At 60.3% G+C, this 10,303-nt stretch overlaps 2 protein-coding genes across 2 annotated transcripts; one reads left to right on the top strand and one right to left on the bottom strand.

The window, feature by feature from the left end:
• Positions 1-1,775: 1,775 nt before the first annotated feature.
• LOC126034847 (C-type lectin domain family 2 member B-like) lies at positions 1,776-4,902 on the top strand. Its single transcript, XM_049792704.1, has 5 exons — positions 1,776-1,842; positions 1,967-2,047; positions 2,599-2,756; positions 3,639-3,742; positions 4,794-4,902. The coding sequence occupies exons 1-5, from the start codon at positions 1,776-1,778 to the stop codon at positions 4,900-4,902; spliced, it is 519 nt and encodes a 172-aa protein (XP_049648661.1).
• Positions 4,903-4,978: 76 nt separating this feature from the next.
• On the bottom strand, positions 4,979-8,878 carry LOC126034846 (killer cell lectin-like receptor subfamily G member 1). The gene is made up of 5 exons (XM_049792703.1): positions 8,812-8,878; positions 8,119-8,211; positions 6,935-7,221; positions 5,935-6,038; positions 4,979-5,099 (listed from the first exon to the last, which is right to left on the bottom strand). Exons 1-5 carry the CDS (start codon positions 8,876-8,878, stop codon positions 4,979-4,981), a joined length of 672 nt encoding a protein of 223 aa, XP_049648660.1.
• Between the last annotated feature and the right edge of the window lie 1,425 nt (positions 8,879-10,303).

Below are 10,303 nucleotides of genomic sequence, written 5' to 3'. Positions count from 1 at the left end.
CCCCAAATTGTGACATTTCACCCCAAAATACATCACCTTACCCAACAACCCAGCTCAGAGCCCCCCAAATAGCAACATTTCGCCCCCAAACTCATAATTTCGCCCCCAAACTCATCACCTTGCCCAATGACACAGCCCAGATGCCCCAAATTATGACAATTTGCCCCAAAACGCATCATTTTGCCCCAAAACGCATCGCCTTACCCAACGACCTAGCTCAGAGCCCCCCCCCCCCATTGCAATGTTTCACCCCAAAATTTCTCTCTTCCCCCCAATGCTTTGCCCATTCTTGCGTCCCGCTGCTGCAGGGGGGACAACGTCATTTGGGGCAAAACCCGGCTATTTTGGGGGGTGGGTTTAACCCCTTCTTGCTATTTTTGACCCGCTGCTTTGCATGCCTCTGCTCTGCTTGACCACTTGCAGAGGCAGTGTTTGGGGGGGGGGGGGGGATATTTCAAGCAACGCCAACCAATACCCCCCCCCCAAAACCCCTTTTTTACCCCCAACACGGGCACCAGTGGCAGATCCCACTCATCAAAAAAAAAAAAAAAAAAAGCCAAAAACCCGCAACTTCCCCAAATCAACCCCAAATTTTCCTTCTCCCCTGCCCCCCCTCTGCCAGCAACTTCACTCCATCGGGGTTTTTTTTTTTTACAGCCGGACACCTGGGTCCCTTTTGCGTTATCGGGTATTTTCGCCCCGGAAAAGGGAGATTTGGGTCCCTTTGGGGCAATTTGCTGCTTTTCTTTGGAAGAATTTTTTTTTTTTTTGAGGGGGGGGGCAAATTTGGGAGCTGGCGGCGGGAGGTTGTACGCTGGGCACAGCCAGCTCCAAGGTGTCCCCCCCACCTTTGCAAGCTCCCTGGGGATGTCAGAGGGGCACCGAACCCCCCAAAAATTGGGGTGGCAGCGGGGGAGGAGAAGGAGCCGGACGCTTGGGTCCCATTTCCGTGGCGAAGGCCCGGGGTGGGGGGGTGGGGGGGTCCGGGGGGGAACCGGTGGCGTTTGCGGGTGCTGGGGGTGGGGTTTCCCCGTTGACGAAGCCGTCAGCAAGCGGCATTAACTTCTTTTCGGGCTTGGGGCAGGTTTTGGGGTGAGTTTCTGGAGTTTTGGGGGATTGGGCGGGGGGGGAAGCCCCAGGGTCTTGTTGGAGGGGGTGGTGGTGGAGGCGTTTGGGGCCAAATAGGGGTTTTTTCCCCAAGAAAACCCCACCTGTCGGGGTGGCAGTCGCTGCCTCCCGGTGCAAAGAAGGGGATGGAGGTGGAGCAGCCCCCATCTTTTGGCTAAAATCCTCCATTTGGGGGGAAAAAAATCCTCCTTTTTTAGATAAATATCTCCCTTTTTAGAAAAGATCTCCCCCTTTTTGCAAAAAAAAAAATCCCAACTCTTTCTGCAAAACTTTATTTTTTTTGGAAAGATCCCCATTCTCGCAAAAAAGCACCCCCCACACTTTTAGAGAAAAACTCTCTGCTTTTGAAAAATTCTCTTTTTTTTTGGCAAAAAAATCCCCCTTTTTCCACGAGAATCCCTCTTTTTTTTTTCCGCAGAAACCCCCTTTTTTTTTTTTTTTTTCACAAAAATTCCCCCCCCTCCTGCCAACATCAACCCTTTTCCCACCCCACCCCCCCCGCCCCAGTCCATTTCCTGCATTTTTCCGGGTCTTTCAGCTCCTTTTCCTCACTTTTTTTGGACCAAAAGTAGAGGAGGGGGAGGTTGGGGGGGGGAAATTATCAAAAGGAGGGAAATGACCCCAAAATAGTGTCCTTCCCACAGGTCATGGAGGGAACACACCAGGAGGGGCCGGAGGTGCGAGGGCACCGGGGTAAATGCCGCCGGCCGCTGGGTAGGTGAGGGTGGGTGGGCTGAGACTGGGTGAAACTCATGTCACGAGTGGTGGGACCAGAAGGGGACACGGGGAACCGCGCGAGTGGGGGTGGGCGTTGACGCCGCGGCCCGTCCCGCCGCAGGCCGGATCTTGGTGGCCGCCGCCGCCGTCGCCGCTGCCGGGCTCGTCGCTGGTGCTGCCGCCACCGCCGCTTTGCTGGCAGGTAGGAAATTTGCCATCCCCCCCCCCCAAAAAAAAAAAAAAAAAAGGGTGGAATTGGGGAAAAATGGGGTGGGGAGAATCTGGGGCAGTGGGAGGGGGGGACGGGGACATGGGGGTGATGGGATGAGAGGGGACACATGGGGGGGGAGGACACGGGTGACAGGGAACCCCGTGGGTGAGCAGGGTTGGGATTTGGGTGGAAAAAGGTCGTTTTGGGTGGAAAAAAGGTCATTTTGGGGACATAGGGGGGGAATCCCAGTGGGGGGACACAAGGGGTGGGATGAGGGGTGACATGACGGGGGGGGGTGCAGGCGATGGGCACCTCAGCCACCCCCAGGGTGGAGCACCCCATGGGTGAGTTGAGCTGGGATTTGGGTGAAAAAAGGCCATTTTTGGGACAAGGGGTGAATCGCACAGGTGGGGAACATGGGCGGCAGGGGACAGGGTGACACTGGGGGCCGGGGGGGATCGTTAGTGGGTGGTGGGTGCCGCCTCCCGCCCTCCGTAGCGTGACGGCCCGTTTTGGGGTGAAAGGTGGGGATTTTGGTGCAGGTGCGGGGGCCGGGGGCTGCGGCTGCCCCCGGGGCTGGTTGGGTTTCGGGGGTCGCTGTTACCTCTTCTCCGAGGAGGAAGGCAACTGGAGCCGCGGGCTGGGGCGCTGCCGGGATCTGGGGGGGTCCCTCACCCCCCTTGACACCCCAGAGGAGAAGGTGGGGGCACCCAAGGGTGCTGGGAGGGAGGGGGAGGATGGATGGATGCTGGGAGGGCACCCAAAAGTGGGTGGCTTGGGGGGGGGGGAAGTCTGCTGGGTGGGTGCTGGGGGGGTCCCTTGGGAGGATGGTTGGGGCTTGAGTGACCTGGGAGAGTGTTGGAGGGCACCCATGTCCCCATAGCGATGTCCCCGTGTCCTCATGTCCCCATGTCCCTGTGTCCTTGTGTCCTCGTGTCCCCATAGCGATGTCCCTGTGTCCCTGTGTCCCCATGTCCCCATACCGATGTCCCTGTGTCCACGTCCCCACATCCCTGTGTCCCTGGGTGTCCCCATGTCCCTGTGTCCCCATGTCCCTGTATCCCGATGCCGATGTCCCTGTGTCCCCATGGTCCCCATATCCCCACGTCTGTGTCCCTGGGTGTCCCCATGTCCCCGTGTCCCCATACCGATGTCCCCGTGTCCCCATGTCCCTGTATCCCAATGCCGATGTCCCTGTGTCCCCATATCCCCACGTCTGTGTCCCTGGGTGTCCCCATGTCCCCGTGTCCCCATACCGATGTCCCTGTTTCCCCATGTCCCTGTATCCCGATGCCGATGTCCCTGTGTCCCCATATCCCCACGTCTGTGTCCCTGGGCGTCCCCATGTCCCCGTGTCCCCATGGTCCCCATATGCCCACATCCCCGTGTCCCTGGGTGTCCCCATGTCCCCACCACGTCCTCCTATCCCCCTGGGGTAGGTTGACCCCATACCGATGTCCCCATGTCCCCACGGTCCCCCTAACCCCACGTCCCTATGTCGCTGGGCGTCCCCTCTGTCCCCATGTCCCTCCCCATGTCCCCATATCCCCCCCGTGTCCCCGGGTGTCCCCGCTGTCCCCAGAGGCTGCTGGCACGACACAAGGGTCTTCCCCACCACTGGGTCGGGCTCTGGAAGGACTCGCAGCACCGCTGGCGCTGGGCCAACGGCTCCCACTCCCAGCCCTGGTGAGGGACTGGGACACGGTGGGGACACTGGGGGGGGGACTGGGTCACGGTGGGGACACTGGGGGGGGGACTGGGACACGGTGGGGACACTGAGGGGGGACACTGGGGCACATTGGGGACACTGGGGGGGGACTGGGACCCGGTGGGGACACTGGGGGAGACACAGGGGAGGGATGGGGAGAGGGAGGAGGAGAGGGATGGAGAGGTTGAGGAGGAGGGCTGGATGGAGGGAATGAGGAGGAGGAGGAGGGATGAAGGAGGGAGGGAGGGAGGGACAGGGGAGAAGGAGGGATGAAGGAAGGATGGAGGAGTTGGGCAGGAGGAGGAGGGATGGAGGGATGAAGGAGGAGGAAGAGGAGGGATGAAGGAAGGATGGAAGGATGGAGGGATGAGGAGGAGGAATGGAGGGATGAAGGAGGGATTGGGGAGGAGGGGGAGGGATGAGGGATGAAGGAGGAGGAAGAGGAGGGATGAAGGAAGGATGGAAGGATGGAGGGATGATGAGGAGGAGGAATGGAGGGATGAAGGAAGGACAGAAGGATGGAGGGATGAGGAGGAGGAATGGAGGGATGAAGGAGGGATTGGGGAGGAGGGGGAGGGATGAGGGATGAAGGAGGAGGAAGAGGAGGGATGAAGGAAGGATGGAAGGATGGAGGGATGATGAGGAGGAGGAATGGAGGGATGAAGGAAGGACAGAAGGATGGAGGGATGAGGAGGAGGACGGATGGAGGGATGAAGGAGGGCTGGAGGGATTGGGGGAGGAGGGATGAAGGAGGGAGGGACGGAGGGATGAATGGAGGGATTGGGGAGGAGGAGGAGGAAGGATGGAGGGATGAAGGAGGGAGGGAGAGGTGGATGGAGGGACGGGGAGGAGGAGGAGGGAGGAGGCGTGAAGGAGGAGGAGAAGGGATGGAGGAGGGACGGAGGGATGGAGGAGGGGCGGCTGGAGGGATTAGGGAGGAGGAGGAAGAGGAGAAGGGATGAAGGGAGGGAGACTCGGAGGGAGGAAGAGGAAGGAGGATGGAGGAAGAGGAGGCCGGCCTGCCGGCAGGTTCACGGTCCGCGGCGGGGCCGACTGCGCCTACCTGGGGGACGCGGACGTGCAGACGGCCAGCTGCGCCTCCGAGAAGCACTGGATCTGCGCCCGGCCGCCCGCCTGAACCCCCTGGGGTTGGGGGGGTGTCGTGTCCCCCCACCCATGGGTGCTGCCCCCCCCACCGCCCCCCAATAAAGGAGCTAGAGCAGGAGGGCGTCGCGGCGGCAGAGCCAGCGCAACTCGGCCCCGCAACTTTCCAACGCCGAGCGACCCCGTCGTAGCACCCCGCAATCCCGGCCCTGGCCCCCGCGCTGCCCGGTCCTGGGGGGGTACCCCCAAAAATTAGGGGTACACCCCGAGTTTGGGGGGGGCAGTTACCCTAAGATGCGGGGGTGGGGGATGGCTGGAGAGTTGGGGGGGTGGGGGAGGTTGAGGAGGGAGAGGGGTACCCCAATATTTGATGGGGATGGGGAGGAAGGGGTACTCCAGTAGGGATGGGGAGAGGGGTACCCCAATATTGGTGGGGATGGGGAGGAGGGGGTACCCCAATAGGGATGGGGAGAGGGGTACCCCGATACAGATGGGGGTGGGATGGAGAGGAGGGGCTACCCCACTATGGGTGGGGACAGGGGTACCCCAATATTGGTGGGGATGGGGAGGAGGGGGTACCCCAATAGGGATGGGGAGAGGGGTACCCCGATACAGATGGGGGTGGGATGGAGAGGAAGGGGTACTCCAGTAGGGATGGGGAGAGGGGTACCCCAATATTGGTGGGGATGGGGAGGAGGGGGTACCCCAATAGGGATGGGGAGAGGGGTACCCCAATATTGGTGGGGATGGGGAGGAAGGGGTACTCCAGTAGGGATGGGGAGAGGGGTACCCCAATATTGGTGAGGATGGGGAGGAAGGGGTACTCCAGTAGGGATGGGGAGAGGGGTACCCCAATATTGGTGGGGATGGGGAGGAGGGGGTACCCCAATAGGGATGGGGAGAGGGACACCCCAATATAGGTGGGGATGGAGAGAGGGGCACCCCAATATGGGTGGGGATGGGGCGTACCCTAAAGGGCTGGGGATGGGAAGAAGGGCACCCCGGGGTCACACCCTCCCCTGGGACACCCCCCCCCCACCCAAGGTCCCCCCAAATCCCAACTCACGGTGGGGGCTGCTGGGAGCCGTCGGGCCAAATCCAGGCATGGGCACGAAAACGCAGCCCCACCCAAAGGGGGTTTGGTTCGCCCATCACCCCCTCCAGGGAGGCCTGGGGGGGCCAAAGGGGGGGTGTCAGACTGGGGGCCCCCCTTGCACCCCCAAACCCACCTGGTAACCCACAACTCGGGGTGCCCCCCCCCCCAGTCGCAGATATTTTGGGGGATGCTGCAGCATCAGATGCCCCAATCCCCCCCCTCCCCAAATCCCCCCCTACATGGGTATTTTTGGGGGGGGTGCTGCCTGGGATGCCCAAACCCCCCACAAATGGATATTTTTGGGGGTGCCCTAGCCTGGGATGCCCCCAAATCTACGCACAATGTGTTTTTTTGGGGGGTGTTGGAGCCTGAGATGCCCTAATTCCTCCACTAAAATGGATATTTTGGGGGGTTCTGCAGACTGGAATGCTCCAGTCCCCCCCAATGGACAATTTTTGGGGTGTTGCTGCCTGGGAGGCCTCAGTCCCCCTCCAAAACCCCCAATAATGGATATTTTTTGGGGTGCTGCTACCTGGGATACCCCAATCCCCCCAACAATGGATATTTTTGGGGGTGCTGCTACCTGGGACACCCCAATCCACCCCCAAGACCCCCAATAATGGATATTTTTGGGGGTGCTGCTACCTGGGATACCCCAATCCCCCCCAATAATGGATATTTTTGGGGGTGCTGCTGCTGCCTGGGATGCCCCACTTCCCCCAAAGCCCCCCTAAACTGTTGCTTTTTTGGGGTGTCACTCTACGAGAAGTCCCCAAACCCACCCATAAGGAATATTTTTGGGGGTGCCGCTGCCTGCAATGCCCCAATATCCCCCCAAATCCCTCCCCAAAAGTGATAGTTGGGGGGGGGGGCGGTTTACACAACTCGGGCCACCCCAATCTTCCCCCAGCCCCCCCCCCCCCCCCCGAAGGTATTTGGGGGAACCAGCATCATTTTGGGGGTGTCTCACCGCAGCCGGGAAGTCGCGGGGGCTGAGCAGTCGGGCAGCGCGGGCAGCGCAGTCGCGGGCAGCATCGTCCCAGGTACGGGCAGCCGCCGAAATTCGGTAGCAGGCAGCGGCTCGGGGGGTCCAACCGGGGGGGCAGAGGCCACAAGGAGCCTTCGGCCTTCCCCGGCCGCCGTCGTCTTCCTCTTCTTCCTCGCACAGGTCACGGCGAAGGGCGGCCGCCAGCTCGGCCGCGCTCCCGTTACAAGCGGGTGCCGCCGGTATCGGGGTCCCCGTCGGTCGCCCACTCGCTGCACCCAAAACGTCTCCTGAAGTCAACCCAAAAAAGTTGGTGGCCCTTCCCCAGCCCACCTGCTGCTCCCCCCCTCCCCATTTCTTATGTCTTCACCCCCTTTTTTGATGTCATCACCCCTTTCTTGATGCCATCAGCCCCTTTTTTGGATGTCATTGCCCCCTTTTTGATGTCATTGCCCCTTTTTTGATGTCATCACCCCTTTTTTTGATGCCATCACCCCTCTATTTGCCAACACCCCCTTTTTGACGTCATCACCCCCTTTTTGATGTCATTCACCCCTCTATTTGCCATTGCCCCCTTTTTTATGTCATCACCCCCTTTTTTGATGCCATCAGCCCCATTTTTGGATGTCATTGCCCCCTTTTTGATGTCATTGCCCCTTTTTTTGATGCCATCACCCCTCTATTTGCCAACACCCCCTTTTTGATGTCATCACCCCCTTTTTTGATGTCATTCACCCCTCTATTTGCCATCGCCCCCTTTTTTATGTCATCACCCCTTTTTTTGATGCCATCGCCCCCTTTTTCGACAGCATCACCCCCTTTTTCCCCCTCCTCAACCCCTCTCACCATCCTTACCCCCCCCCCACCTCCCCCCTCCTTTTTTGGCACCCACCCCCCACCCCCATGTTGGGGCACCCCGGGGTGGGGGATGGGGGTTCAGCACAGGCGTCAAACGGCTCCACGGGGGTGAGAGGAAAACCCGTGAAAACGATGATTCAGCCCCAAACGGTTGCGGTGGAGCTGGAGGGGGGGCGGGGGGGGGTCACCCACAAGCTCCCCCCCAATAGAAGCTGTACCCATATAGGGCCTATTGCCCTATATAGCAGCTCTCCCCTCATATATAAGCTCCCCACCCTATAGGACCCCCCCATAGGACACCCCCCACTCACCGAGCACCCCCAGGACACCGATGGTCACCCCCAGGATCAGGCCCCCGGCCAGGGCCAGGCTGGGGGACAGGGGACACCCCCGGGGACAGCGGCCTGGGGCGGGGGGAGGAGAGGGATGGGGACAGCGTGGGGACACCCCGGGGGTGGTCCTGAGTGCACTTCGGCCAGGGTCCTCCCCGTCCCTCCTCCTCCTCCCTCCTCCCCTCTCCCATCCCTCCTCCATCCTTCCTCCCTCCTCATCCTCTCTCCCTCTTCCACCCTTCATCCCTCTTTCATCCTTCTTCCATCTCCTCCTCCTCCTCTTCCTCCTTCTCCCTCCTTCCCTCTCCCATCCCTCCTCCCCTCTCCCATCCCTCCTCATCCTCTCTCCCTCTTCCACCCTTCATCCCTCTTTCATCCTTCTTCTATCTCCTCCTCCTCCTCTTCCTCCTTCTCCCTCCTTCCCTCTCCCATCCCTCCTCATCCTTCCTCCACCCCTCTTCTCTCCTCCCTCCCTCCTCATCCTCCCTCTTCCACCCTTCATCCCTCTTTCATCCTTCTTCCATCTCCTCCTCCACCCACCATTCCTCTTCCATCCCTCCTCCCTCCATCCCTCTTCCTCCACTCTCTCTCCCTCCCTCCTCATCCTCCCTCCAGCCCTTTTCCACCCTTCATCCCTCTTCCATCCCTCCTCCCTCCCTCCCTCCCTCCCACCTCGGGTGGGGGTCCCGGCTGTCCCCCCCGGGACCCTCAGGTCAGCGTAGACGACCTCCTCAGCCATGTCACCAGCGCTGCCACCGCTGTGTCCCCCCGCCGTGTGTCACCCCCGTGTCCCCGTCCCCCCCCCACCGTGGGATGAATCACTGCAAGGGGAGGGGGGGGGGGAACCACTGCAAAAACATCCGGCCTGGGGAGGGCACCCCAAAACCAGCCCTTCCCCCCCCCCCCCCCCATGGTGGTGGGGTGGGAGGGGGCAGGGGTTTATTAATGAGGGTCACAGGGTGTTAATTAACAGCCTTATAGGGCTTAATTGGCAGGTTTATAGAGCTTAATTAAACAGGTTTACAGAGATTGATTGGAAGGTTTAGGACTTAATTGGAAGGTTTACAGAGCTTAATTAATAAGGTAAATAGAGCCTAATTAATAGTGCTAATAGAGCTTAGTTAGCAGGGCTAATAGACCTTATTTTCTACGGTTATCAGGAAAAATTAATGCATCAGAAGCCAGCCCCTTAGTGGCACTGGCCCCTCATTAGTGATCCCAGGGCCTCGTTAGCAGCCCTGGACCCTAATTAGTGACCCACTGACCTCATTAACAATGCCAAGGTCTGGTTAGCAACCCTGGACCCTCATTAGTGACCCATGGACCTCATTAACAAGCCCAGGGCCTCCTTAGCAACCCTGGACCCTCATTAGTGATCCTAGGGCCTCCTTAGCAATCCCAGGCCCTAATTAAGGCTCTCAGGCCCTAATTAGTGTTCCCTGGGGACACTCTTGTGTGGTGCCTGGGGGTGTCCCCAAGGCCACCTGGGCCATGTCCCTGCTGGGGTGGTCCTGGTGTCGTCCCCCCCCCCCGCCTTGTCACCCCATCCCCACAGTGGCACCGCATTGTCCCCCAACCACAGGACACCCCCAGCCCCCAGCACGGGGACACCTTCTCCTCCAGGTGACATCCCCGAGATCGTCCCCTCCAGAGGTGTCCGGATTTCCCTCGTCCCCACAGCAGGGACAATGACAAAAGCTCTGGATGTGCTGACTCAGCGCCAGCCTGCCCAGGAAAAGACAGAGCCACCCACGGCCATTTTGTCACCGGTTTATTGTCACCCACGTCCCCAAGGCTGTCCCTCGTTGTCACCCACCTGTGGGAGATCCAAGAGGGGCTGAGTGACACCGAGGGGGATCCCCAAACCCCCCGGTTTTGCCCCAAAAGATGATCCACGTGTAGGAACGAAGCCCCCGGGGACAGCCACAGCTGGCTGTCCCCACAGCAGGGCTGTCCCTTGTCCTCTGCCTCCAGTTCTTACGTGGGTGGCCACGGGTGACCGCCCACGCCTTTGTGGGAGGGACATAACCCGTGTCCCCATGTCCCCACCCCCCCCCAGTGTGTCCCCCGTCCCCCCCAGCTGAAGAGCCAGCACAACCCTATACGAGCCCCTGGAGAATCCCCATGGGATGAGTGCTGGGAACCCGGGCACCCAGGTGCCCCC

This window comes from Accipiter gentilis, chromosome 36, assembly GCF_929443795.1.
Source record: "Accipiter gentilis chromosome 36, bAccGen1.1, whole genome shotgun sequence".
In the NCBI taxonomy this organism is placed as follows: Eukaryota; Metazoa; Chordata; class Aves; order Accipitriformes; family Accipitridae; genus Astur; species Astur gentilis.
The sequence above is the reverse complement of the archived record's forward strand: the minus strand, read 5'-3'. Positions and strand labels throughout refer to the sequence as shown.

What these genes read in the sequence shown, in the direction of transcription:
- LOC126034847 (XM_049792704.1), top strand. Translation starts at nt 1,776, where the DNA reads ATGGAGGGAACACACCAGGAGGGGCCGGAGGTGCGAGGGCACCGGGGT. An exon ending in CACCGCCGCTTTGCTGGCAG is followed by an intron (nt 2,048 to 2,598) that starts GTAGGAAATTTG and finishes ATTTTGGTGCAG; the next exon opens with GTGCGGGGGCCGGGGGCTGC. An exon ending in GGCTCCCACTCCCAGCCCTG is followed by an intron (nt 3,743 to 4,793) that starts GTGAGGGACTGG and finishes GCCTGCCGGCAG; the next exon opens with GTTCACGGTCCGCGGCGGGG.
- LOC126034846 (XM_049792703.1), bottom strand. Translation starts at nt 8,878, where the DNA reads ATGGCTGAGGAGGTCGTCTACGCTGACCTGAGGGTCCCGGGGGGGACA. An exon ending in AGCCGGGACCCCCACCCGAG is followed by an intron (nt 8,212 to 8,811) that starts GTGGGAGGGAGG and finishes CCCCCGCCCCAG; the next exon opens with GCCGCTGTCCCCGGGGGTGT. An exon ending in CGGTGTCCTGGGGGTGCTCG is followed by an intron (nt 7,222 to 8,118) that starts GTGAGTGGGGGG and finishes TTTTGGGTGCAG; the next exon opens with CGAGTGGGCGACCGACGGGG.